This window comes from Lichenostomus cassidix, chromosome 2 (genome assembly GCF_008360975.1).
Source record: "Lichenostomus cassidix isolate B80296 chromosome 2, HeHo_3.0, whole genome shotgun sequence".
NCBI lineage: Eukaryota > Metazoa > Chordata > Aves > Passeriformes > Meliphagidae > Lichenostomus > Lichenostomus cassidix.
Genome location: NC_139482.1, coordinates 65,428,308 through 65,455,776, shown reverse-complemented (window position 1 = coordinate 65,455,776; position 27,469 = coordinate 65,428,308). Strand labels below are relative to the sequence as shown.

Genomic DNA, 27,469 nt, shown 5'->3' with positions numbered 1-27,469 from the left:
CTGTACAGAAAGAATTAATTCTTTTTGTGCATGGCAGTCCGATACCACACACTGAGAAAAGAAAAGAGTGACAGTGGTGTCCTGCCATTCTTCTCATTACTGGATTTCTACCTACAGAGGAGCAGTTTGTGAGCGCATTGCAACATGGTCAGCTGTGTCTTCAGTGTAGCTACATCAGAAGGTTCACAGAGGGCAGGGAAGATGCTCAGTCTAAAAGGAATATTCAGTGATTTTTTAAGAAAGCTTCTGGGGAGGTCTGCTGTACACAGGCAAATTGTAATTGTCCATCCTGTGGGTTGCCACTTGAACGAATCTGAACAGAATTTCATAGGAGTAGCACATGGCATGTTTCTGATGCCAGAACTATATCCCTTCCAAGTCTGAAGTCCCTATTGTAGCCCAGGGAAGTGCTAAAGTTCTTCTAGAAGTAGACAAAAAAAAGCTTCTTTATCTTTTCTCTTCCTGTAAGCCTAATGCCATAAGCAGCTGAACTGTTATTGCTGTGCCATTCCAAGCATTACTCATCCTTAAGCATAGGCCAGCATGGCCATTTCATCCTCAGCAAGGAGGCTGGTTTAAATTGCTCACACCTGAAAACAAAGTTAAACCACTTTAATAAAAAGGATCACAGCATTGCTGCTATAACACATGTTGGACCCATATCTGAATGAAGAAAATCTAGCTTAACAAGAATAATGAGTAGCCAGCATTGAAATGAAACTATGGGTTGCTCAAGTGAAAACCTGAATTGAAACATCAAAGTTTGAATCCATCACCTTGTGGTCCGGGCTGTACAACTTTCTCTGAGACACCATTCTTTTCAGCAGTGCTTGAATATATGAGAAGTTCAGGTGGGAGATGAAGATGCGTATCACACTTATTTTGCTTATCTGAATCCTGTGGTAGTTTAATTATCTATTAAGACAGGGGAGGAAAAAAAAAAAAGGCAGTTCAGAATTCCACAAAGCCAGAACATACTTGTTGTACACTGTTTGTGAACCCAGCAGTCCAAGATGTTGCTATAAGAATTTTAGGAAGTCCTTGTTTCTCTGTACTCTGTTTGCTACAGTTTTCTCCCATATAATTTTCCCATGTACGTCTTCCCCATGTTTACTAATTAAAGCAGATAACCCAGTCAATGGGGGATGAGCCACAATCCAATTTCAGAATCATATGGAAATATATAGAAAAAACAAACCAATCTTTTAAAACACAAACCTGAAAGTAGAGATTGCATAGCCAATGATCCAAGTCCTGAGAAATAAAATTTTCAATTTTTTTGAATCGGTCAACTTTGGAGTCATAATGGCCTCTGAGAAAAGGACATTTAAATTTTCCTTCCAAAGCATTAAAATTGTTATCACATAAGGGAAAAGCTCCCCATCCCACTTCTCTATCAATCCAAGTATAGGTCCCACGAAGAAGGAAGAGTTCAAAGAGGAGTACCATGCCTGGCTTCACAGCTTTTCTACATGGTAGAACCTAGCAAAGGAGGAGAAAAAAGATTTGAGTTACAAAAAACATCACAAGGGAACTGACTTTCTTTTATCATATAAAGCACTACAAACTTCATACCTTTGGACCAATTTTGCATCCTAAAACAATTAACAACTCTTCCTAAAAATCATATTTGAACAATTTCCCACTCCAACAAAAAATGCTGTGATTTTTCTTGTGTGATGATTCTATTTCCCTTCTTTTTTTTCCCCTTGGTTTTCTGAAAGCATTCATTTTCTGGTTTTATTTGCCAGTGGTAGAAATCTTTAAGACAGAGTAACAAACCAAGCTGGAAATCTGAGGTGTTCCTTGGAGGGCTTGCTAAGCTTCACCACTGAATTCGTCTTGCAGCAACTTTGGAAAGTTCATCCAAACACCCAATGAGAACACTTGTACACTTGCTTAAGCCACAAACTCTTCTCCACACGGTTCTGGGAATGCTGTTGATACACAATAGCCTTCTTCCTTTAAATTAAATCTCTTACTGCAAAGTATGTGAACCTCAGTGTAGGGTTAAAAAGGATTTTGAGGTAAAAATCTCTCATCATACCAGGGACTGGCAAACACAGTTTACACTTTTCATAAGAGAGGGAGAGATACTCTTCTGAGCAGTTTAGAGCTGGGGAAGAGGGTTACCAATGCCTTGGGGCTCAGAGCAATTGTGTTCCCATGGCAAAGACATGAAATCTAGAGGTGAAGAAACACCCTGAAGTAATGAACTTATGTAAATCCCTCTGTAAGGTTTGGCAGGTACAGAAGAAAGAACGGTAAACACAAAGAAAAAGAAATCTGGTTCTCTGCCACAATTTTAACTGTTTTCTTTAATTAAGGTGGGTGTTGACCTGGGTCCTGTTGAATAATTCTAATACAGTCAAAAGGACAAATAAAATAAAACCCACACAAAAGCTAGAAGATGGAAGATGACTACCATCATACCCAGGCTAACAGCTATGAGGGATAGTCACCGTGGGGAAAAGGGGAGCAAATACATCAGCTACACCTCTCACACAGTGAAACATCTGCTTCACCACTACTCCTACACATTCTCCTGAGAGAACTGGGACTGCCTAATCTCTTCGATAAACAATCTTGGATGCTTCTTTCATAAAGACAATTTTGTTTCTTTAATGTTTTTCACATTTTATTGTTCCCATTTCAGTCCTCACACTTCATAGCAGTAAATGCCTTGGTACACTTGCCTGCTCAACATTACCTTTCCTTCCAGCCAAGGCAGAGAAAGAGCCTTTTCTCCTTCTCTCCTCACTGTGAATTGACACATACTGCAGAAGGCCGCAATATCCAAGAGCATCCTCTCACTCTGAGGATCCTATAGGATGCACCCTCAATATTTCTTGAAACTTAACAATAAGACCTTCAAATAGAAGACTTCCATGCAAACCAATCACCCACTATGATCAGCCTAAAATGCCAAAGTTTTCTTAAATTAGCAGGGATTTCCTCAATTGGATGGTATTCTGCAGCCAATAATCAGCCACAAATCTTTATCACTTCAGATATTTCTGTATGTGAGTACACACCTCAACACAGCTCTTTGTTGATGAGTGTACTTGAATACAAGCATAATTTCTTTTATATTCCTGACTGAACAGTAAGTAAGACAACAAGTGTAACTCGGGTGCAATCAAGCTTTTTGTCTCTTTTTCTGAAGCAGCCAAGGGATTCGCCTACACCAATAACTGCCATGTTGGAAGATGATGAGTGCTCAGAGTTGTGCTGCATTCTGCAACTTTTCTGAAGGGGTGAATATAAATTATTGTTTCTAATAATGCCTTCTTTTTTCAAGTTTTATATTGTGATTAGATAACAGCTAGGGAGAGGAAGTCATTTAAGGAAATATTTTAAAATTATAAATATTGTCATTATTATGTAGGTGTACTTTATATTAATTATGTAAATATATTCTAAGACTTAGTGTAGGCTTAAAATGAAACAGAAGCATCTGTTGAAAAATGCCATAACCCTGTGGCAGCTGCTATTAAACCATTAACAGTATCAGGTTTCATTTAAACCAGATTTACCATTTTCTGTAACAGCCCGTGGGAAAGCTAAAAACATTAGGCACAAATTACTGACAAAAGAGATCCTTAATCAAGCCATACATTTCATTTGGCTAGCTGGGTGCTAGATAGTAACCTCTGTGCTACAAATTAAAGGTGATAGTTATAGGGCTGTGATCAAAGACAGTTACCTGCAATATCAAGCAATCCTAAAGCAGTCCCAGATGAAATCACTGCTGTATCACAGCATCCTTTTCAGTTTCTCTCTCATTTCCCAGCCTCACTCTTAAGAATAATTCAACAGTACATGCTAGCTTGCATATAAACAGACAGTGGTCAGCAGCTGATGTAAGAGTAATCATCACCATCAAAATTTTTTTTTTTTTCTGGTTCACAGTTATTCTTCATTTGTTGTAAGCTTTTATCCTGGACCTAGACTGCAAACTCCCTCTTTGGGACTGGAATCATCCGTTTGCTTACAGTTACAGAAGCTGGGTGTTTAAACCATGCCAGGATGGAAACACATAATCACAAACATAAACCATGATTTTAAAATATACCTGTCTGCTACAAAGTCTGAGATTGTAAAGACTATCATGCTGGGAGTCCTTATGCATGAACACTGGGTGCCTGGCCCTGGTAGGACAGTGTCACACATCTCAGCTTACACAATCAAATAAAACACATCTGTCAAGGAAGAAATTTTTTTCTGTTGAATCCACCCAAAAATCCCAGCCAAGCCTCTGCCTGGTACTCTATGCCATCATGCCAAGCATTCATGCAGGTTCCTGTGGGCTTTCATTTCCATCCTGATGGACACTGGGAGTATGATTGGTATGGGAGGAGCTGCTGTTTAGGAAGGGACAGCCAGGCTAAAGCAGGAGAGTTTCAAAAAGGAGGCAGATCCTCTCAACATCCATGCTAAACCTTTTCCCATCGTCACAACGAACACACATCTCTGTCACAGCTCACTGTCCCCCACCCACAGGGTCAGAAAGCCCTGAGAGAGAGCCTAGTCTTGTGTCACCTGCCCTTCATGAGCCTCCTCCTAGGCTGTGAGCCTGAGCATTGGGATTTGGGGCACGGCCAGCACAGCCCGTAGGCATAGATGCACAAAGGAATTGAGGCAGATAGCTCAGACTGAAATCCTTGAATGCCTGCATGCCTCTGTGGGTTTGAGGTGTTGTGCTCAAGTACAGAGTAGGGAACAGCTCAGGTAAATGGAGGAGGATAAGGATCAGTAACTGCTCTCCTTCAGGAGACCCAGAGCAGTGCCTGGGATAGACAAGGCTCAGCAGCTTAAACAGGACAGTTTGTTCTGACGGATTGTTTTCTTTCTGAAGAAAAGAAAACAAAAACCAAAAAACAGAACAACAAAAATTATATTTTCCCTGCTGGTGACAACCTCATTTGAGGCACTATCTGGTTAGTTAATCAGCAAGCCTGCAACAACACTGTTGACTTTCAAAAAGCACACACTATCTAAGGGCATCTCCCTGTGGGTCTACACATGGTCACATGGGTCTACTCTCCAACACCTTACCTCAATGTTTCTCCTTGCTCAGGTAAAATTTCCATTGAGGTCTGTGAGGTACATAGATTTTACAGTGCTATGAAAGCACCAAGCACCCACTTTTTACTGGTGTAATTTCTTCTGCAAAGAGAGATGCGGCAGAGAATAAATAATGCTTGTGTGTGCCTGCACAGGCACAAGTAATACTTCTTAGTCTGCAGTTAACAGTGCTGCATTTAATTGAATTAAATCATAATGAACTAAAATTATCTCCTGCCACTTTTTCTGAATTCAACTGTTTTATATCAGTTTTATCGTAATATATCTTACTTCCCCATATGCCACCATAGTTTCACTCTATAGAGAGAATGAATTCTATTTGACTATTTCAATAAACAGATCCAGTGTGAGGTTTTGGGGGAGTTTTGTCTGACTTACTCTTGGGCTTTAACCTTTTCAAAGAAGAAATAAACTTTTGCTTCTTTCCTCTGCACCTTCAAATGTTTTCAATTTAGGAAAAAAATGGACAAAAGTCACATTACTTAATTCATATCACACAAAAATTTGACCAATAAAACTCAAGCAGATTAAAGTGAATTAAAATATGCAAAGGCAATCCTTATTATATATTAAAGGCAAAACTTATTATATAGAAGAATCTTGAAAAATGCCATATAAACTAACAGACCATCATTTCTGATTATAAAAACTGCAGCGCATGAATCTCACTGGTGTAAACCACAGATAGAAAACCTTCTAAATATAAAGCAGCTCCCATCACTAACAAATAAAAATTGCTTCACTACGTAAAATGAATAGTGATGGAGATGAGGCTGTTATTGCCCAATTAAGGTGGAGCTTTCACAACCAGATTTCAAGCTCTCCCTGTTTATGTGCAAGACCAGCATACAGGCAGAGAGAGGGGCATTCTTAGGAAGTGTTCATGTAACTCTGAAATTTATAAAAGGCCAGAAGGGAGGAAATAGAAACATGGACTGAAGTAAAAATAAAATATCATGTTATTTGGGTTTTTCCAAAAGTCCCTATCTATCACCAGAATGTTCTGGAATAGCTGAAAACTTATTTCCCCAACTTTCCATCACTGCCTGTCTTCGAACAGGTTTCTGAATACAAAATAACACACAAATCAGAGAAGGACCACACAGTGCAATATCATTCATTTCCCCACTTTTCTTTTTCTTTTCCCTGTTCTCTGAGAGAATAGGCCTTTCAAGCCAGACAGAGGTCAAATGACACCCTGACTCCTCTCCCTGCAGCTTGCAGATCTCGTTAAGTCTTTACGCAGTATCACCACTTTCCCCTGGACCTAGCCTCCCTGGTAGCAGGAGAGTATGGACCAGAAGCTGTTGGGCCACAGCACAGAGGCTCAGGCTCTCAGACAATCCATCCAGAGCACAGGACAGCAGTCTTTGCAAGCAGGCAATTTATTCACTGCTTTCAGGGGTGGCAGAGAGCAGAATTCCTCCTGGCATGCTGTGCCAAATCACCCCAGTGTCTTCCCAGAGCCACACCAAGTGTCCCCATGCAAACACGTGTTCTCTCCCACGCTACCAGAGTGGTGACAATTCCCCATAGCCTGCCTTTCTTCTAGAAGAGATAACTCAGGCCATAGTTAACTCCAGCAGCATCACATGCACCACAAGTACCTTACACCAGAGGACCAGAATCTGGCCTTTTATCTTCCCAAATATAGGGGAATAATGTTTGCATTCTGTGAGCTTTAGCCTCCGCATCTGTTGCTAATTGTCCTGGCACATCTGCTGCTAATTCTTTTCTGCTCTTGGACCAGCAGGGAGTGTAATGTATGGTACATCCAGCTCCTGCCTCCCCAAGCGCTTCTGGTGATATACTGGCCTGGGTGGATTCTGACCTCATCTAGTGAGGGAGAAACTGTCTTTGTGAGTGGAAAGCAGGAACCCCAGTTCCTTCTCCTGACACTCCCATTTCACTTATTTATTCCTGAAACTGATTTCAGCACGGTCAGAGCATGAGTTTCCCAGGATAACATGGACTACAGACACGAAGCAGCAGAGTTTATTTCTTTTGTGTCAAGAGGACATGTACTTTGCCCAGAAACCACTTGGAGCCAAGGAGTCTCATGAAGATGTGGCTCGTTTGGCATGCAGGGCTGAGTCACACAGCAGTGCAGCTCTGCCTGCCCTGGGCTCCAGAGGAAGAGCAGGCAGCTTTCTTCTCTTTTTTGTTCCAGCAGCTGCTCCATCTCGTTTCTCCTCCCTGATGATGTTTTGGATTTCTCATCACACCTCGGGTAGCAGCCAGTTCAACCATAGGCTTCAGTGCAGCCAGAGGCGCAGCAACACTCACTTCACAAGGCAAGCAGTGACAATACAGAGCTCATGCTCCTTCAGCATTTCCTGGATGGTCCAGACCGGGTCAGGCTCTGCTCTCTTTCCATGAGAGGAAAGGAAGACCAGTTTTTGAGACTAAATTATTTTTTCCTTGTGTGCTCTGCTTAAAAATTGCATGATTAAGCAGGATCATTTTTTGGTCTTTGGTTACATAAAGCACTCTTCCTATTTCTTTAGTACAGCTTTGCAACTACCCTGCTAATCCTAAGCTTACAGATAATTATTTAAAATGTGAAATGTTTCAAAACTTGATATATTTAGCAAAAAATAAATAAAAGCTTTTTCTGAGGGTGTTTTGCTGGCTCCCAAGACTTGCATGCAGATCTGTACCAAAACACACTTTAGGTCCCTTTTCACAGTTCCAGACTGTCAGCTCTGATGAGTCATGGAGATGCTCTTTTTTCCCAATCACAGAATTTTTTGTTGGGGCTGGCATTGATTTTGTACTTGGTGTTCTCTGTTGTTTGTGGTTCACTTGGAGTTAACGATACAGGAAGAGGTTGCATTCTGCCTTCCTGCTGATTTGCCCTAGATAATATACGACCTTTGTACAACTATTGTATCCTATGGCTCATGTCAAGTTCTCTTACAAATATAATTTCCAATTAAGTAGGGAATAAACCATGGAGTGCTCCAAAATAAAATGCTGTCCCCAGACACTTTTGATGTTTAACACATGTCTGCTAGATTTACCACAGCAGAATACATTCTTTCCCCTAGTCAAATATGATGCATTATAACACAGGTCATATTTCTGTGGTTTTTGGGCAGCATGCATTGCTTTAAGGTGATCCAGCATACACAGTGCATTCCAGCAGGTGTTTCCAAGAACTCCTTCACTGGAGCACAATGACCAGACAATATGTGAAAAGTAACTCCAGCTAATCACCAAAACCAAAACCTGCGATAAGTAGTAACCTTTTGGACATGTAAATAAATTGCTGTGCTAAATAAGGTAGATGCAATAGATTCTAATATGTAATAGCTTTGTAAGAATTGCTCTGAGAACATGCATTTTGAAGAGCTGATGAAGAGACATCTAGAAATGGCAGTGAAAGACCAGACCCCCAAACAAACTCAGATAAACAAAATAAAAGCAGTAAAAAGTATGTGTTTCCTCTCTGTAAAAAAAAAAAATCAGAACTGCAGTCTTCAAATAAATAGAAGCTTCTGTATAAGTTTAGTTCTTGAATTTACCAAAAGGTTCACGTAGCACCTTTTCATCCCAACTACAAATAATTGCATCCAGAGAAAATGTAAGTGGCTCTCATTTTGAAAGTCCTCTGGCACTGCCAAGCACTATCTTTTTTTCATATTGTATCAAACCCTTATGTTATGTCCTGTAAAGTGTCCTAGAGCTAGATGTTCTTCATTTATGCCAGCATTTCACTCAAGAATAAAATAAACCAGGAGGAGAGGAGGAGGGGGTAAGGGAAGTTTGTGGTCTACTTTTCCTAATGATACCTTGTTTTGTAATTATTAAAAGCATCACAGTCCTTAGACAGCTGCTGACATACAGAAAATAATGTCCTGGAAACTGTTTGTTTCATCATATTTTAAGAATTAATACCTTAGGTCATGTTAATCAGTTTCTGATATATGTAGTTTTCAAAATGCACTTCAGGGAAGAAAACGCTGGAAATGACTAATAACAACAAAGATATGAACTTTATTCACTACATATCTAAATGTGAACATTACAAAAGTACTTTGCCATCTGAAGTATTTAGGAAGCCTTAAATTAATAATAAATCCCTCATTCAGTGAAATAGAACATCCTCTTTTTCCAAGCAAAAGAGTTCAAATTTATTAATTTTGTAGCTATATTTTAAAATGAGTGTCAGCCCCTGCTAGATGACTGCATGATAAGTGTCCTGAAACTTCAGGAAAAGGCACTAAATTTTTCACAGCATTTGTGTTTCATTTTCAGTATAATAAAAATATGGTGCCCTTTTAATAATGAATAATAGATCTCCTGGTATGATTTACATGAGTGGATTAAATGTCATGTTTGAAAAGTTGCTGTTTTATTCATATTGAATTTCCCTCAAGTAAAACAAAATGGTACCCAGCTCCTGTTATAATATTGCTAGTACCTCACCATGCTGATACATAAATATTAACCAGTTGATATACTCTTTAAAAATCCTCAGTTCTGTGAACTGTTCTGTCAGCAACGGTATCTTTTCAAGCATATGGACAGATTTAGTACTGTCCCAATTTTCCAGGTGTGCAGGGGAAAATGTGTAGCACCTGTGCTTACATGCTTGTGGAGCTCACACCTCTTTTGCTGAAGTGCCAGTTTTGAAAGGCTGTCACAGAATAAGGATTGATGCCAAATGGATGCAGCAGGACTGGGGTTAAAACCCAGTTTGGGGAGCTCAGCACTGACACAATTGTCCCTGTTTCTGTTCAGCAGTGCTGGACTGACGTCTCAGGTGACTGGACAGTGTAATGAATGTTTTTTAAATGTCACTTGCAGGCAGCCTCATTGGCTTATAGTGCTCGTTGCAATAGCTGAAAATTTCCTATCTGAACTTCTTATTCTGAGCAAAAACTCTCTTCTTAACAGACAATATTTTTTTTTCAGAAAAGTGTTTCAGAAATTACAAATATTTGAAATAGGAACATATTCCTTAAAGGTTCCTTTCCTGTAGGCAAAGTTGGCAATTTTCAGTAAAATATTTTGGTCCTGGTAATTGAAATTATAGCTGAAAACAGTTTTTTTAAAAGAAGAGAAGCATTTTTACCTCTCTCCAACTTCCATTCCACTGAAGCCAATGAATATTTTGATTCTGAAAAGTGCCAGTTTGTTCTTATTGTTGCAATTGTTTCATACAACTATTTTAATGTCTACTGAACTAACTTAAGAAAAGCTAGCCAAAAAAAGAACTAAAAAAAAAAGAAAAACCACTACAAACAAAAAAAAGACCACACACGAAAAAAAAAACAAACAAAAAAAAAACCACCAAAAAACAAAAACAACCCAAGCACTTTCTTTTTCTGAATGAAATTAAACTTTTGCATACTGCAACTCATTTGTGCTCTTCAAGTCATCATAAAGATGAAAAATGTAATCTGGATGTGCTAACACTGGGACATAAATACTGCTTTAAAGACATTGTGATCAAAAAATATTTACTGACTGCTTATCTATAGTAGGATCTTAGCCACCATGCAACAGCAATAAGGAAGTTATACTTGTAAAATCCTTGCTCTAGTGTAAAGCTGATGCAGTCACATCTGTACAGGTGCTGCCAAGGACAACCCAGTTGCATAACTGCCTTACTCTATGCACAGTAAACACCTCCTTTCCTATCATCTCCTTACTCAACTTTCATTCCAGACCTGCGAAAAACCCAGCAGAGCAAAAATACATCAAAAGTTTAAGAACAAAGCTTCTTCACCACCAGTTAATCTATGCCACAATTTTTTAATCTCGAGTACGCATTGAGTTTGTTTTATAATGTGGGTGAAACTTACAAAATACCTCTCACTTTGCCTAAACCATACAGCCTTAATCTATCAAATCCCAAAGCCCACTTGCATAAACTAAATATATGAAGATATCCTAGAAATGCTGAGTCTAAAACAAATCCCCTTCAGATTATGCCATTTGTTGCTATTCCTAAAATTGTAAAACATCATTTGAAACAGCAATCATGTTTTACCACAATCCAAAGCATATATACATGTTTCTTTCAGCATAATTTAAGGAAAATAAATGACTTGTGTGATTGTCTGGCCTTACTGAAGGATAAATAAAATTCAACTGGAGCTATTAGGAGACTCTGTCTAGTATGTAGTCAGAGGTTATTGGGGGAGGTAGGTTGACAAACTAAAAAGGAGGACAATGAAGGAGTGGAAAGAGGGGAAGCTGGCAAGCTGGAGCAAAGAACATTGATTAATGAACAAAAAACATTTTTGAAAGGTCGGGTGTGCAAGTCAGACTAGCCCTGAGGCAGATCTAACTTACATGACCAGCACTTTCTGCACGCAGCAGGTAACCCACGCTGACACCAACTTTGCCGACATGACAGGGTTATTATTTTTGGAAGGATGTAGTGTTCTGGAACAATTTCTCTAATATATTAGTTAAAATTAGGCTTTCCTTCAATATCAAGCATGCATGTCTTCATTTTCACCATGTTTACACTGAACTCCTATTATTATTCCGGCCAGTGGAAACAAAAGCATATTCTTCATTTCTGAGTATTTCTATTTCCCATCACATAATATATCCCAGGGTAGCAGTGCTCTGTGTAAGATTCTGTTCAAACCCAGATGCTCATGTGCAGCTCACCACTAAGACCTCACTGCTTACCCTAGGCTTTGTGGTAGATGCTGACCATCTGAAGCCTAAAATTTGCCTCATATCTCAGCACATCCCCAAGGGTTTCTTTTCAAACATATCTTAAGGTTGTTCACCAAGGTGGAAGAACAGAAAAGCAGAATCATCCAGGGTACAGTAAGTCCTGTGTCTCCAAAATGAGCTGGTGGGGAGGGTTTTCTGAAATTATGACATTAAGCTTTCGCTGTACATCACACTAATGAAAATAGGGATTATCAGAAGGTCATTTAATCCAACTTCTCCCATTCCTGTATTTTAAGGGACCATGCCCAAGACCTGCACCCCAGTTCACTGACTAAAAATGAAGTTTGGTGAAAATGCTAAACAAATTTTAGACAATTTTGAAGCAAACTTGAAAATGCAAAAAGCTGCAAAGACCTAGGAGAAATGTGACGGTGGAAATAAGAAGGGCATGTTACAGTCATTCAGTCCAAGTACCCAGTCTTCTCCTTTCAAAACAATACTTCTTCAAAACAATACTTCATCTCCAAGGCAAATAATCAGGATGCCTATGAAGGAATCACAGCTCAGTGATTTCTCTGACAGATGCATGTATTTGTTTTAACATCATGTGAAAGTCCCATTTGCAGTTTCCCTCTCTATATATGCAATTCCTTTCACACCAATAGCTGTACTTACAGACATTGTTCATTATCCATCACAGGTGATAAACAATTAAGAAGCAGAAAATGTGACTTAGCAGAACTTTACATATTACAAACACAACATCTGAAATGACCTATCTGCCATGAACTGAAAGCATCAGTGCCACACACAGAAGTTGCTTTACCGAAAGCTCGCTGGGATAGGGACTGTCTGACTGCTCTGTATCTGCATAACAGAGTATGTGGATGAGGAAATCTACCATTCAGGCCATACCACAAAATAAATGACCGAACATAGAAAAGACTCCTCATTCTCCCACTGCCTCATAACACGCACCGAAAAAAAAACTAAAACCAACCAAACAAAAAAAAACCAACAAAAAAAAAACCCACACTCAGAGGGATGAAGATTGTTTTTCAAACTGTAAAGAAGCCTTCATGTGCCAGAAAGTTTATCTGAGACCAGTGTTCCAACCAGCACTAGGCATTAGCTACAACAGTGAGCAACTGACACACAACAATCCTGCCATGCACAGCATGCTTAGGCAGGAAAATATGTGTGCCTCAGTCGCAAAAGACAGAATAGAGCCTCAAGTGCTTGGGCTCCTTCCAAAATAATCCAAATGCTGCTTTTTTGGCAAATGGGGGTCAATGGTACTAAAAACTCACAGAAGGATTTGGGCATTCATGTGTTTATATACACCCACTTGTTCATTTATTATTCTAAAGCTACTTTTTTGAAATCAAATTACATAGCTGGCAAGCTGCATAGATAAGAGAGAATAAAAGTAAAATTTAAAATTAGCTGACAACACTATATGATGTAGTGTATGTTTGGCACTTTTAAAGTAAGTGACGAGGGTTAACCTAGAGGGAAAAAAATTGCACCTTCCTAAATTGCACCTTAAATTATTAAATAAATTATTAACATGACGGAATGCATTAAATATATAAGCCTAAAGGAGAAAGGGCGGATGTGTTTTAACTTTCAAAGCAAAGACAGCATATTTATGAAGTGTTGCTTACTGTCTGGATACTTTGCCCAAAGTAGATTTCAGTGTTGTAGAAGTTTCCACCGTGACTAACAGGTCGTGTCGTCCTGGCCAGAGGCTGCTCCTCCACTTCAGACCACTCCAGCAAGGCACCACCCAAGCGGCTGAGAACAGAAACTTTGAGAGTGTAGAGACCTTCAGGGACCTTATCTTTGACTCCCCTCAGGCATTTGAAGTGAATTTCTATTGGCTGCGGAGTCTTGGAGCAGTCAGCCTAGGGAGAAGGCTGGGAGTTACTGACCTGGGCTGAGCTGACTTTAACCATACAATTAGCAAGGACAAATTTCTTCCAGAAAATAACTACTGAAAAGCAGACAACACGCTTCTTGTTCAACCTGCAATTACCTACTGCTTACCAAGGATCTGCAATTAGGGAGGTCAAAAGTCATAGAGATGACAGATAAAAGAAAAACCAATATAAATACAGCTAATAAAATGTTCAGCATCCTTGGGGGGAAGGTGGAGCTGGTGAAGTATGACACCAGAAGTCACTACTCCACAATAATGAGGCAGAATTAACCAAAAGCAATACCTTCAAAAATACAGCATGCTTTGCAAGACAGGCACAATATGTGATGTGATGAGCAGGCTGCAGGCACAGAGTGAAAGGCAGGGCAGGCCATGTTTTTATATTATTAGCCTTGCCAAAGCTATTAGTGCTGTGCAACATGCAGACTATCCTTTCACCTTCTGATTATCATATAATCAGATTCCCTTAAAAATAGTAATCAAAGTGCAACACGTGTAGAGTTTAATAACAATTCCCTACAGGCACCTTTATTCCAAGTCCAGACAAAAAGAAACATCTGCTGCTTGCTGTTGACAAGATGTCGTCTGCGTTACAGAATGTTTAGTATGGAATAAATGCTACATACCAGAAATTATTTTCTGGTGCTTTCCTTGTATGCTCACCTTCTCAGCATGCAGATTTGTGGAGGGGAACAGGCACAATGGCATGATCTTTACCCAGCTTTGCCTGAGTAATGGCATAGGGTCTGTCCCACTGCACCAGTAGATACTTTGGTGCTGCCCAAATGCAATCTGCAGGGCCAGGTGCACAACAGGGAGTCCCAGCTAGGCTCCAGTGTTGACTTGATTGGATAAAACTGTTTCTGCCATAACTAATTATGTAATGCTTAAAATCAGCACCGTTGCTCCTCTTTTCCCCAAGAAATCAATTTCTTCTATTATTTTGAGAAAAGACTAGTTAGTGCTAGGTCTTCTTTTAGTGCAATTGGATACCAGAACTCATGCCACGCTTTGGAATTGCATGGCTACTTTGACTACTAGGTTTAGTGGCCTCACTGTTTAAGCCTACAGTAGCTAATAATCTCTTCTTTAATCCTGCCTTGGATTTATTTTGGAAGAGATAGCATATTTCCATATAGATAGAAAGCTTCTGGAATTAAATAAAGCAGTTAAATAAACAGTTGAATTTGTTAAACTTCTTTTGTTTCTCAACACAAGCCATACTTAACAACTAATCTGAATGACAATTATTTTCAGCTTAATTAGAAAATCTTAATTAACAATGAAGATTTAACCTTAATATTTTTGGTTTCTGAATCATATATAAAAAAATTAACATTATATGAATAAATAAGACAATCTTTTTAAACCTCAAGGCAGGATTACTGATGCAGGCAGCCTTCGTTATTAAACACATTCTAAATTAAACGCCTCTATGAATTTTATACTGAAATATATTGTGATAGTTTTGCATGCCAAATGTGACATTTTGTATTTTAGATTCATCTTCTGTAGTAATTTTGGAAATGTCATACAAACAAAGATTTTGTCATTTACCAATGGAATTACTATGCATGGCCGGTTAGCCATCTCTTTTCTGGCTCTTCTGGTTGTTTCAAGTCAGCAAGCCATAAAAAATCTTTATCTCTCTGAAACACAGCAATTTGGAAGATAATCGAATAGTGACTGGGGGGCAGAAACGCCAGTCTGAGGAATTATACCACAATCTCTCTTGCATTTACAACCTTCCTCAAAGCGAGTGTCAGTCGAGTAGGAAAAGGAGATAGAAGATTCATCATATTTCAAGCCTGTCTCATTTGCATGGTAGCATAGCTGTCTCATCTCCTGCTGAAAGACTTTGCTTGGCCAGCACTGACAAACTGTTTTGAAGAACTCTTGCCATGCCCAAATGATTCATCATTAATAGCTTTAGACATTCTCTTTAAGCATATGGTTACTTTTGCTGGAAAGCACATTTTGAAAACTGCTAAATTTTACCCTCTTAAATTACGAAAACAAGAAAAAACAAAACAAAACAAAAAAAGAAATAATGATAGAATGCAACTGATCCAGTGATTTAGCAGTTCACATCAGGGAAAAGAGAACTTATGGAGAATCTCACCCTCCTGCAAGGTCCTGCTGCTCCATTTAATCCAGTATTCACATCTGCAAGGTTACCAAAGCTGGCTACCATTCCGTCTTCATTTCTACTCTTCTCTGTTTTCAGTAGCTGACTTCCCACTCTGAAGAAGTTAGAATGGGAAGAAGAATGGAAAAAAAATGAATGACTGCGCATACAGAAAGCACTTGCTGTTGGAAATACAGCAGTTTGATGTTTTCCTTGAACATATCGTAAGACTTGCAGGGCATCCAGGAGAAACAGCTGTGTGCTAAAGCAGACAAATGGCTAGGTTTCAAAAAGCAGCATTAAAAAAAAAAAGAAGACCAATATTTTTCAGTCTGTGCCACAGTCAACATAAGGAATCTGAAGTTTCACTGCCTGCCTGTAATCAGCTCTGTCTGGCATTGGGGTTCAGGATCCAGGTTAAGAATATCAGGGTAGGAAGCCATTGCCTCTGTCAACACTTTGAGGACTGATTGACAGCTTCAATAAACTTGGACAGGTTTTTGGAAACCTCTGATTCTTTGGGGACTAGGTTGCTCTGAACCACTGGAAAAAACATATCTATTTTAAAAATATTATTTTTTGTTGGTTTTGTTTCAAAAAATCCTTGTAACTTTATATGTAAATATTACATAATTTATAAATCTTCAGAAATATCTTATATATAGGACAAAAGCTATATATAAAAACTATGTACATGCACGTACACAAATCTTCAGGTGTATGTGAACCACAGAACCTTCCCTGTTATTTACACGGTAACTTCTTCCATAGTTAATGTGATTTGGGGGGTAATTATATCAACTCAGAGTGGTTGATTTTTTGGGTTTGTTTTTGTTTTTGAAGAAAGCTCACTGTAGCCACACAGAACACCAACAAATAGCACAAGAACAGCCCAACATTGGGGTAACCCAATGCTGCCCTGCTTAGTGCACAGGATACACAAAAGGCAGAGTACCCTATGGAGAAAACCTCATTCCTAGAACACAGCAGGAGCAAACACAAAACTAAGTCATTTACAATGAGCACTATAAAGCTGCATGCTTTGGCAATCCCAGCCCCTCTTTCAACAGACACAAATCCATGAGTAATTCCTCTGTTTCTAAGTGGCATCAGCATCTAAATATTATTGACCCTAAGTAAAAACATCTGTAGATGCTCTTATGGCTCCGAAACACGTCAGCTCTTGCTTTCACAACGTGTTTTAGGAGGCCAGGGAGGGTCAGTCAGTCACGCCGGTGCTGGCGATGCTCCAGCCACACTTGCAGGTGGAGCTGGGGCAGGCACAGAGAAAGACGTGGCTGCTCTCAGAATCTGAAGGCTGAGCAGGCTTTTCATGGCTCAGGGCCAGCCCAGAGAAACGCTGGAGGTCAAGGGAACTGCCTGTAGCTTACTGAGAGGAGTCACATGGAGCCAAGGAAAAAAATCACTGCACCAGGTACAGTGGCAATGCAGGATTAGCTTGGGTGGACTGCGCTTCTGATGCTCTCCTTCAGTATTTTCTGACTTGCTTTTGAAAAATTGATTTTGAAAAATTCAACGCCAGTGTCTTCACTGCCATTTTCCTCCTTTGCATGCTAGGTGATTATATGAGATGTCTCCAAATTTGTAAAGATTAACATGGTTCTCTATTAAGAAGATTGCAGAACCTCTGCAATCATGCTAAACATCCCAGATTAATGCACATGTGCTACTTAGGTAACACATACTTCAAATTCCCCTCCTCTGAACCAGATGCTCCTGCCTCCAAGATCGTGGCAATTCCTACAAATCAGTTTCTATTCAGACTCCACCTATTTTTTTTTCTTTTCTTTTTTTTCTTTAGTATGTACACATTTACATCAGTAAAATTACCTCTGCTTCATAGCTAAACTGCTCTCCAGATTCTTCTGCAGTAAACTTGTATCACATAACGCCTAAGCAATAACTGAATCAGCTGCAAGGTCTGTTGGATGCTAGGGGCAATGAAGTACATGGAAATTTTGTCCAGGCCAGGACTAGTGAGAAATAAGGACAAGATTCAAGTGCTAAGGACTGAATACTTGAAGCACAGAGTCAACAGTCTTTGAAATTTTATCCCAGAGCTTCAATCAAGTCAACTTGGGCCCAGCTATCCTAAACAGAAGTAACAAGAGATGGCTCTTGAATAGCACTAGCTAATTCATAGATATGAAACATCGGAGAAGTTAAAGCATTCCTCTCAAGGACAGAAGTTGTTTGGAACTTTGTACTTACTTAGCCTCTCATGATGGAAATTATTTCACTTAATTTGGTTAGAGTTGCATTGACACAGGGGTTCATTAGGACACCCATTTGCTTGCAATTCAATTTAAAATTAAATACACTTTGTTGTTGATTTTATTACTTTTAAACTACTGTATCTATTGCCTTTATTAGCTGCTAATACACAATTATGAAGGTAAACAGTTTTCATTACTGAACATCAAACATTTAAATAACCACATTTGATCTCTTTCCTAGTTGCACCATTTTTCTCCTTTCCCAACTTTTGCTGGGTATTAGATTGAAGAGAGTAATTTATTCAGTGAAGTTAGGCCTCTTTTGTGCTCACCAGCATTCTCATCAGCTGTCACAGCAGAACATGGCTTCCTTTGCTCTATGCATTAGGGTTATTTATTTCCTCCATTCATTTTTTTACAGGTAATTTGATGCATGTATTTATCTGAAGGTCATATACAGCTTGATCACAAAATCTCTGCTCCAATTCCTATTTCCTTCACTCTCTAAGGGTAACTCAGAGGCAAAGGATGAATGATGCTGGGAGAAGCCATTTGGTCACCTTTTGAAGTGCACTATGTGTAGCACTTAAAAATTACAGTCCAAACTGGGTATCTGAAAACAGAGGTAGTCCAAAACAGAGAACTCTTTCAAATGCACAGGCTTAATTTTTCTAGGCCTGACATCCTTTGTTTGGGAGAAGTTCCATTCATTAATATCTGTAAAGCACTGAAAGATTTTTAGAGAGAAAGCACATTAGATGGAAGTACAAAGCCGCCCTTATCTGACATACCTTTGAAAGAGTTCATGAATCCTGGCTCTCCACTTTTGTTTCTTGTGGTGAGAAGCTCCCTTGTGATGCTTTGAGTCCCACATGCCAAGAAGAAAAAGAAAAAAATCAGAAGTTATTTCCAAGTGTACAGAAATAACATGGAAATAAAAGCCATAAATGTGCAATCTTCCAAAGGTTTGCCTTAGGTCTTCTGGTAGAAGCTTTTCAGAAGTGATAAGGAATTTTAGCCACCCTTACTTTATTCCTTTTTTTTTCCCCCCATAACTCCTTTCTGTGTGTTTTTCCATGTTTACTGCACTGTTTCCAAGAGAAACTGAGCTCTCGTTTCAGAAGCTTTTTTGGCACAATGTGTATTTGTACATGGTAGTGTCCTACAGTCCTTTTTATTACAAGACCTAACCATGTAGTCATACACTAGCATACATACCTTTATGTATGTGCAAGTGTGTTTGCACACACACAACAAAACAACACACAAAGCAGTTAGGCATATACCAGAGAGCTCACATCTTAAAGCCTTGCTTTAAATTTGACCCAAATCTTGATGTCTTTCTTGTCTCACCACAAATATTTTTAAATGTTTGGTGAGAAGGACTGGCATTTTTGGAGGTTACAGTGCGTGGGAGGCTAACTCACATGAGCAGTCCTCTCCTCTGAGACTCTGAGCTTTTTGCCCCCCCCCCCTTCCACCAGCACAGGCGCCTGTCTGTAGCTTCCAGGGCTGAAGGCTGAACTCTTAATTCAAATTCAAATTGTAGGTAACAGCTCTGGCCTGATGGCTTATCAGCTAAGCATGCATTTGAAACCAGCACAGAAACCGCTGAATCATCCCATGAAGGACTGTCACCTTGGAGGAGGCTTTGGGGGTCTCCAAAGACCACCAAGACATACGGAGCATGCGTTGTGCACATGCTAATGATATTAATGACTTCCGAGAAATGATTTGTATAACCACTCCTATCCTAAAGAATGTAATTAATATTCATGATTTTACCTATAACTCTGTGTCTTTGAGGTACTGAGGTGTGTGTGTTTGGTGGAAATAATTCCCCACACATCCGGTGCACCGAATAAAGCAAATACCCACTTCTCTGACTTGGTCTCTGAAGTGTCTCTGAGCTCGATTGGGGCGAATCAAACTGGCACCCCAGATGGGACCCTGACTCTGCTCGGCTGCCGGATCCAGGGGTAAGCAGACCTCCCAGTCGCGACCCTGAATTTTCAGGGGGAGCTCAGCTGTCCTTTGGCTCACAGCGGGAGTAGACTAAGGACCATCTGCACCAAATTAAGGTATTTGCTACTTTTAAAATAAATGCCTGCAGGTCCGGGGTGATAGTCCCCGAGGGTGGGTTGAGACTGGGTCTCCCGAAATTAGTCCCGGGCAAGGGGTTGGACCCCCGGGGTTGGACCCCACTGTCAAGAAAAGGTACTTTTAAAAGGTTGGACCCCGGGGTTGGACCCCGCTATAGTTAAAGGTGCCTTTAAGGGGTTGGACTCCACTGTATTACAACATACTGTGATTTTTGTTCTGTCTGTTGTTATTCTGTTACTGTATTACTGTGTCATTATTTTGTTAATGTGTGAGTGTGAACGAATGAGACGTGTCTCCGACATTAAGCGAGAATAGAGCTTTATCTACGTTTCCGTTCTCTGGCGACAGAAACGGCCAGAGAAAAGCGAAGAGACTGGCAAAGAGTGAACGAGTGTGGGTCACATATAAACCGTTGGTTTGGAGTGTCTGGAAGGGAGCAGATTATATTGTTGAATGGAGGGATTTTGGCTGCTGAGTTGAGAACGCTCGGACCCCAACACCTTTCTAGTATTGCTCTATTTGATTTTGCGATTAAAATTCTGTGTTTTGTGTGTGGAAACCGTTATGAAACTTAAACTCAGTGCGCGTGTATTAATTGTGAGAGGAAGTGATGTTGTCTATTTGCTCGGGTGCTTCTAAAATTTTTTAATGTGTGTGCATGTACTGTGTGTGCAAAATTTTACCTGTGTTAATTGGTATTTTTGCCGGCATATAAATTTATGCGGGGACGCCCGCAAGATAAAAATAACTAATTGAATCTAATAAGTACCTCTTTAGAGCTCCTGTGTGTAGCTGCTGAAATATGGTTGTATAGAATGTTGTAGTAGATGGAGCTTGCAATTAAATAAGAGTAAGGGGAAAAGAAAAAGAAGGAAGAGAGGTATTTCGAGACCCTCCCCCATCTTGCATAAAATTTTGACAGCTAACCCAGGGCGAGCTGCAGTTCCCTGTACCCTCCCCTTTCGGCGTGGCAGTGGCGAGCTCGGAGGTGCGGGGCTGGATGCACAGGCTGGGGGCCTGTGGGGAGGTGCAGAGCCGAGCTGGAGCTGTGGGACAGCTGTGAGCTCAGCACCAGACAGTCCCTGACCCTGCCAGCCCCTGGGGCAGGGCGGCTGTGGGACACACCGATCACCTGTAGTGCTGCTGGCCTTGCCTGCTGACAGCCTCGGAGGGAGAAGGGCTGCGTTTGGATACAGCAGAGGGAATGTTTAGAAATGTGAATTGTCTGTTAAGAGTTCTGTCTAGGTCACCAGAATGACTTTGTGGGACAATGAGCACCCCAGGGAGTAGTGCGGGTGGGGGCTGGAGAAGGGCTGAATAAGCCCTGAAGAAACTGGTTAAAAAGATACTGCAAATGTATGTAAGAAAAGATAAAAAAAGGCAGGAGCAAAAGTAATGCCAAAGAGACACTGTAAGCAAAAATGTCTGTAGAAAAGATATACCAAATTTTGTAATTAACTATTTCAAGGTTAAAATCTCCTGCCTGGGTTACTCTGAGTTGCTGCTTTGGTTTTTTTTGAACAAAAGTTTGCTCGACCCTTCAAGCAGCCAGCCAAATTGCCTTAGAGAAAATGCAAATTAACTGCTGCAGAGGAAAAAATTTTAGAACTGCTGAGGAGAAGGTAGAGACAAGGTGTGTCTCTGAGCCACTGTCTGGGGCTGTTCAAGCAGCCAAGAACGTGACAATGTGTACTTAATTCATGTCCCCAAGAGGGTTCAGTCCTTTCTGTATGGTTGGTTGTCATGGCAAGTAACTTTTGCAAAAAGGTGTTCTTCCCCATGCTTTGAAAATTTGACAGCCACTTTTGGAGAACACGGTGGCATGATGCTAATTTTATAAGTTACCAAATCCAGTGGCTGGCGGCTATTGATTGTCTCAGAATGTAGCCAGAGGCTGGGCGTGCTGTCTACAAGTTGTGCAGCCAAAGCTCCGATGGTAAATGAAGCCCGAAGGCTGACAATAGGAATATACCTCATAAATTTCACACCAAGCTAAAGATTTATTAACTCAAAGAACATCTGAGTAGATGACCAGCGCAGTTATTGTACTGTGAATCTTGTCTAGTAAAAGAAGAGTATTTAAGAAAAAAAGAAAAAACCCAAAAACAAAGGAGTTTGACTCAGCCTCCTTGAAGAAGTTGAAAAAAAAAAAAAAATTTTATTTAGTAGTGAGTCTTCAAAAGTACTAGAAGAGTAACAATTTGAAAAATACACTATCGTTAACGAAAGGAAGTTAAAATAAGTGAAACATTGCCTCTTACATAGTCAGCTCAAGCAGCAGAGCTGTAAGTGCTTATAAAATCCTGCGAAGTATATAAAGACAAAATAGTGAATATTTTTACTAATTCTAAATATACATATAGAGTAATACATGCATTTAAGAAATTACAAGAAAAAAGGGAAGTTTATTAAATTTTAATTTCTCACTTATTAAAAGAATTCCCAATGGAGAGTTAAACGAGGCAAGAATTCATCATTCTCCCACTCTAACATGTGTTACCACTGTGCAAGTTTGTTTTAACATCTTTCAGTGTGTCCTCATCAGACAAAAAGCTGTGTAAGACGAAGAACCACTCAAGCCACAGAAGCAAAAGAACTGCTAACTTCCCTCACGGCTGTGAGTTCTACAGCCAGAGACTCCTCTCCAGTGTGAAACCAAAATGAAACACATTAAATGGTTTTGTTTTTTTGTATTACCAGAACAGTGTTATCCACAGTCAGCTATCCTAGCAAAACCTTGTAATAATTGTAATGGCAAGTATGGCTTCAAATGCAAAGGGGTAAGTAAGCCAGGAAGAAAAAAAAAAAAAAGGGAAAGCTATGTGAGCTTGAATCTAAATTTGTGAAATTAATATATAACAATAACAAAATAATTTCATTTTTAAAATGAAAAGGTTTCAAAAGGATGGCTGGCTATTTTACTAAGTATTTATAACTGTTGCTGTTTAATGCATATTTGTTTGTCCAGTGTTTAAGAATGCTAAGCCCCACAAAAGAAAATACTGCCATAGACTAATCTGCCAGGCTTTGGGCTCTGCAATTTAAAAGTTAATTTAAAATAGCAGTTAAAAGTGCCATTCTTCAGTAGCACATTTGAAGTCCTAGAAAAAGCTCGCAAAATCGTATAAAAGATCCTGAACATCTGTTGATTTTGTGAGTGGCTAATATTTGTGAGCATATTTTTTTGTAAATTGAAAGATAATCTAGATTTACGGAGAGTAAAACAAAAGACTGAAAAGGTGAGAAAAGATAGCCTAATGGATCACAAGCAGAAAACTAACAGCATGAGAATCTTAGTCAGTTATCCTTTATGCTTTCCTCTTTCCTTTCTGCTCTGTTTGCTAGAAATTCTGCCAAGGTGAAGAAGAAAAGTACCCCATTTTACAAGCAAGAAAAGCTATCAGTGGTCCTGATCACTGTCTGGAGCCATGATGTGAGCTGCCAAAACTGAAAAATTTAATGTCTCTGCAACACTTCAAAATGCCTGTGTGTATGGTGTGTGTGGGAAAGGGACAGGTCAGGCCTTGCCCTGGTGAGACAGTGAACTGCTCCTTACCTCACCCCCAGAGCATCCCAGCCCTGCAGTGAGGTCCAGTCATGGACACAGCAGAGGCAGTGCTGCACAGAGCTCCAAGCCCAGCCCTATAGTAGGGCCAGTCATGGACACAGCAGAGGCAGTGCTGCACAGAGCTCCAAGCCCAGCCCTATAGTGAGGCGAGTCATAGACACAGCAGAGGGCAGTGCTCCAATCTCCCCATCCCTGACTCCAAAGAAACCTGCTAGGAGATGGAAGGCCCAAGAAAGCCAAAAGAATTAACATTCCTCTTAGAATGTCTATAGATTCTGTCTTTCTTCTTTTTCTTCAAAATAACTGCTCAACCAATATCTCTCCCCTCAACTAACAAAGCTTACTCCGAATATATAAACCCACCAATTTTCAGTTTTGCCAAGTAGTTTATACCCTAGCCTGAAATAAGTAAACTAAAAAAAGAACCTTTCTACCATTGTAGAGGCCATAATAAGTGCCACTGCAGATGCCATAAAAGCACAGCAAATCAAGATAAAGAGCATCTTACAATTAACTATAAATTTGCTGTATGCCAAAAGAGAAAGAGTATGTACAGTTATAAATACAAGCTGTTGCAATTATGTTAATCCTAACTTAAACAAATGTATGTAATAGTTTTTGTGTTATTGCATTATTTACTGTCTGCAATAGTAGTTATTGTTATATAATATTATGTACTTAGAACTGTGATGTTTATATCCAATAGCAAAAGTATAAACTTAGATATAAAATAGAGAAAGGTATTTACTTTCATGACATACAAGATTTGTAAAGAATTACAAATTACAAAAGAAAAGGGGGGGATTGAGACTCTGAGCTTTTTGCCCCCCTTCCACCAGCACAGGCGCCTGTCTGTAGCCTCCAGGGCTGAAGGCTGAACTCTTAATTCAAATTCAAATTGTAGGTAACAGCTCTGGCCTGATGGCTTATCAGCTAAGCATGCATTTGAAACCAGCACAGAAACCGCTGAATCATCCCATGAAGGACTGTCACCTTGGAGGGGGCTTTGGGGGTCTCCAAAGACCACCAGGACATACGGAGCGTGCGTGGTGCACATGCTAATGATATTAATGACTTCCGAGAAATGATTTGTATAACCACTCCTATCCTGAAGAATGTAATTAATATTCATGATTTTACCTATAACTCTGTGTCTTTGAGGTACTGAGGTGTGTGTGTTTGGTGGAAATAATTCCCCACACATCCGGTGCACCGAATAAAGCAAATACCCACTTCTCTGACTTGGTCTCTGAAGTGTCTCTGAGCTCGATTGGGGCGAATCTCCTCCAACAGTTCTGCATCTCTCCAGCATGAAGCTGGAGGGCCTGAAGTTATATTTCTCTTGCACAGCAAGCTGAAATAGTCTTCCCATCTAGAAGCTAGCATCAGCATCTATTAGGCTGTGTTCTCTGTGCAAAAACTCGTAACAATAAGCGCTGAGGGCTGTACACTCATGAAAACAAAATTCTTCCCCCTGACCTGCACTGCTCAGAGAACTTGCTGAATATTTAAGGGCATTTCTCATGTCTGGATCTTCTACTAGTATCCCTGAGACTGACACGAAATGTGAATACAATGCTACCAATACAGAAGAAGTCTTCCTACTTCCCTATGCTGTCATCTAAACAGTGTGAAATTATGCTCCACTTCTACTCTCATCAAGCCTCAAAGGCAAAAAATCATTTTGGTAGGGAGACAATGTAACAGTCAATGGAGAAAAATTCCCCATCAGGGACTCCATATCTGGCTGTTAAAATCTCTACTTTCTTCCAAATCTCTAAATTTTTTTACAAATTTCTGGCTGTTTTCAAGGAAACTTGGAAGACTAAGGCAAAACATCCTACTTATCTCCAAAATGAAAATTGTCAGTGTAAAAACAATAAAAACCCAGCAAAAGCTCATGCATGTAGCTTTTAATGTCACTTTTTTAACCCTGCAAAATTAAAGCAGAGACAACATGGATGCCTTAAAGAACAGTGTGATTTGTTGGCAGCTCCCAGCAGAGATCCTCAGACAGATGCAATAAATCCTTCAGATCAAGCATCGCGCACACACATTTACAAAGGTGACATGACCAGCCTAGTTCAAAACAAGACCTTCCAGCTCTCCACCCAGCAACAGTGTCATGGGCAATGCTTCCTTCACCACTGCTCCTCCACTGGTGAGAACCAAGCCCTCCTCCTCCTCCTGGACAGCTTTTGGCTAAAATTTACTAAGACTTTATGGAGCAAGACCCGTTTCTCTCCCATCTTCGCTGGCACTGGTTTTCTTCCCCCAGGCTGGTAAATCACCACCTACACCACTTCCCCAGGAAGGGCTGGGAGCTGGCTCTGTTCTGGAGTTCTGCTCCAGCAGGGCTGGTAGCTGTCTGGTTAGGGTTGTCATATCCACCTTGTGCCACTTCCCACAGTCCAGTGGGCTGCAGGGAGCATGACAAGGGGTTTCAAGTTTTGGGCTGAGGCATTTAAAGCCAAAGTTCAGAAAGCTAGAGTAGTGCTTAGTTCACATTTTTTCTCCTGAATGCAGCTTTTGGTGATGTCTGTGAAAGCTATTTTTGAGGTGGGCACTTAGATTAAGAAATAAGATTAAATAGTAAACTCACTTCATGTAAAATATAAAATAGCCATAACATTGTAACAACATTCAGACATTACCACTCCAGGCTTACACTGAGCCAGTAGTAAAGAAGTTTTTTTTAAAAAATTCACTTTTTTACCAGACTCCCACAGCTGTCCAATCCCCTTGTTTATCTTCCTAATCTTAATTAAATAATGAATATTCAAAAGAAAATATAAATCAGGCTTCTCTGTATGAACTGCACTGTTTTCCATCTCTGCCTCTGAAGTGGCAATGGGAATATGATGTAAAACTATTTCTTCTGGATCCTAGTAAAATATTTGTCACAGTGTGTCATGATAATTTTTAAAAAGCTCTATCATCTACCTAATAAATTTGTTAAGTTTATTCAAATCTTATTGAACAGGAAAAGTGCAATGAGTCATGGTTAATATTTTTTTACCTATACTAAGAAAAAAAAATATATCAAAAATTCAGTGCTTAAGGTCTTATTCAGAAAACCTCTATGAGTCTGTAATACATTTTCTACATGATTAAAAAAAACAGGAAACTTGCTTTAAATATGAATTATTCACCACCTTGAATAAATTTCCATCTTTCCTATTTGCAAAACCCTAAAGTCAGTTATGTAAATTTTAACCTACACTAATTACCTCAGGGGTGTGCAAGCTAAAGGAAAGTAGATGCAGTAGGAAAAAAAAAAAAAAATCCCAGACATTTCCATCACCAGGAAGCAATTTAATAGAGGAAAAAAAATGTGTAAGTTTTCAAAACCAGAACAGCCCATATATATATTATTTTTTAATGTGGACTAGTCATTTCTGCAATATCCCTTGAATCAGAGCTTTACTGGAACAAACCAAGTGCTTTTTCTCAATGGCGTATACCATCGCACACACAGCGAGGCGCTTGTTTCTCATCATGACACCAGCATTGTCTAGACTGCAACAACGACCCATTGTTGACAACGGGCGTTCCCAACGAGAAGGCATGAAATGTGGTTTAGCTGCAAGTCTGTATAGACACTGCAGGCCCCTTCACAAAATAAGTGGCTACAATCTGCGAACTGCTGGTCTGGGAGGTACTGGGAAAAGTGGGTAGTTGTTTGAAGGCAGAAGGGCTCAATCACAGCACCACTTTGTCCTGCTCCCCATCCTGATGGCAGGCGCTGCTTTAGCTGT

At 39.9% G+C, this 27,469-nt stretch overlaps 1 protein-coding gene across 1 annotated transcript in view; it reads right to left on the bottom strand.

Moving 5' to 3' along the window:
• LOC146441535 (uncharacterized) overlaps nt 1–27,469 on the bottom strand; it is a 186,467-nt gene that overhangs the window by 100,007 nt on the left and 58,991 nt on the right. Inside the window, exons 8-12 of the mRNA XM_085049838.1 lie at nt 18,832–18,899; nt 15,798–15,918; nt 13,401–13,640; nt 1,219–1,482; nt 777–915 (exon numbers count right to left, since the gene is read on the bottom strand). Of these exons, the coding sequence (XP_084905964.1) occupies nt 777–915; nt 1,219–1,482; nt 13,401–13,640; nt 15,798–15,918; nt 18,832–18,899 (832 nt within the window). The remainder of the gene's footprint in view (nt 1–776; nt 916–1,218; nt 1,483–13,400; nt 13,641–15,797; nt 15,919–18,831; nt 18,900–27,469) is intronic.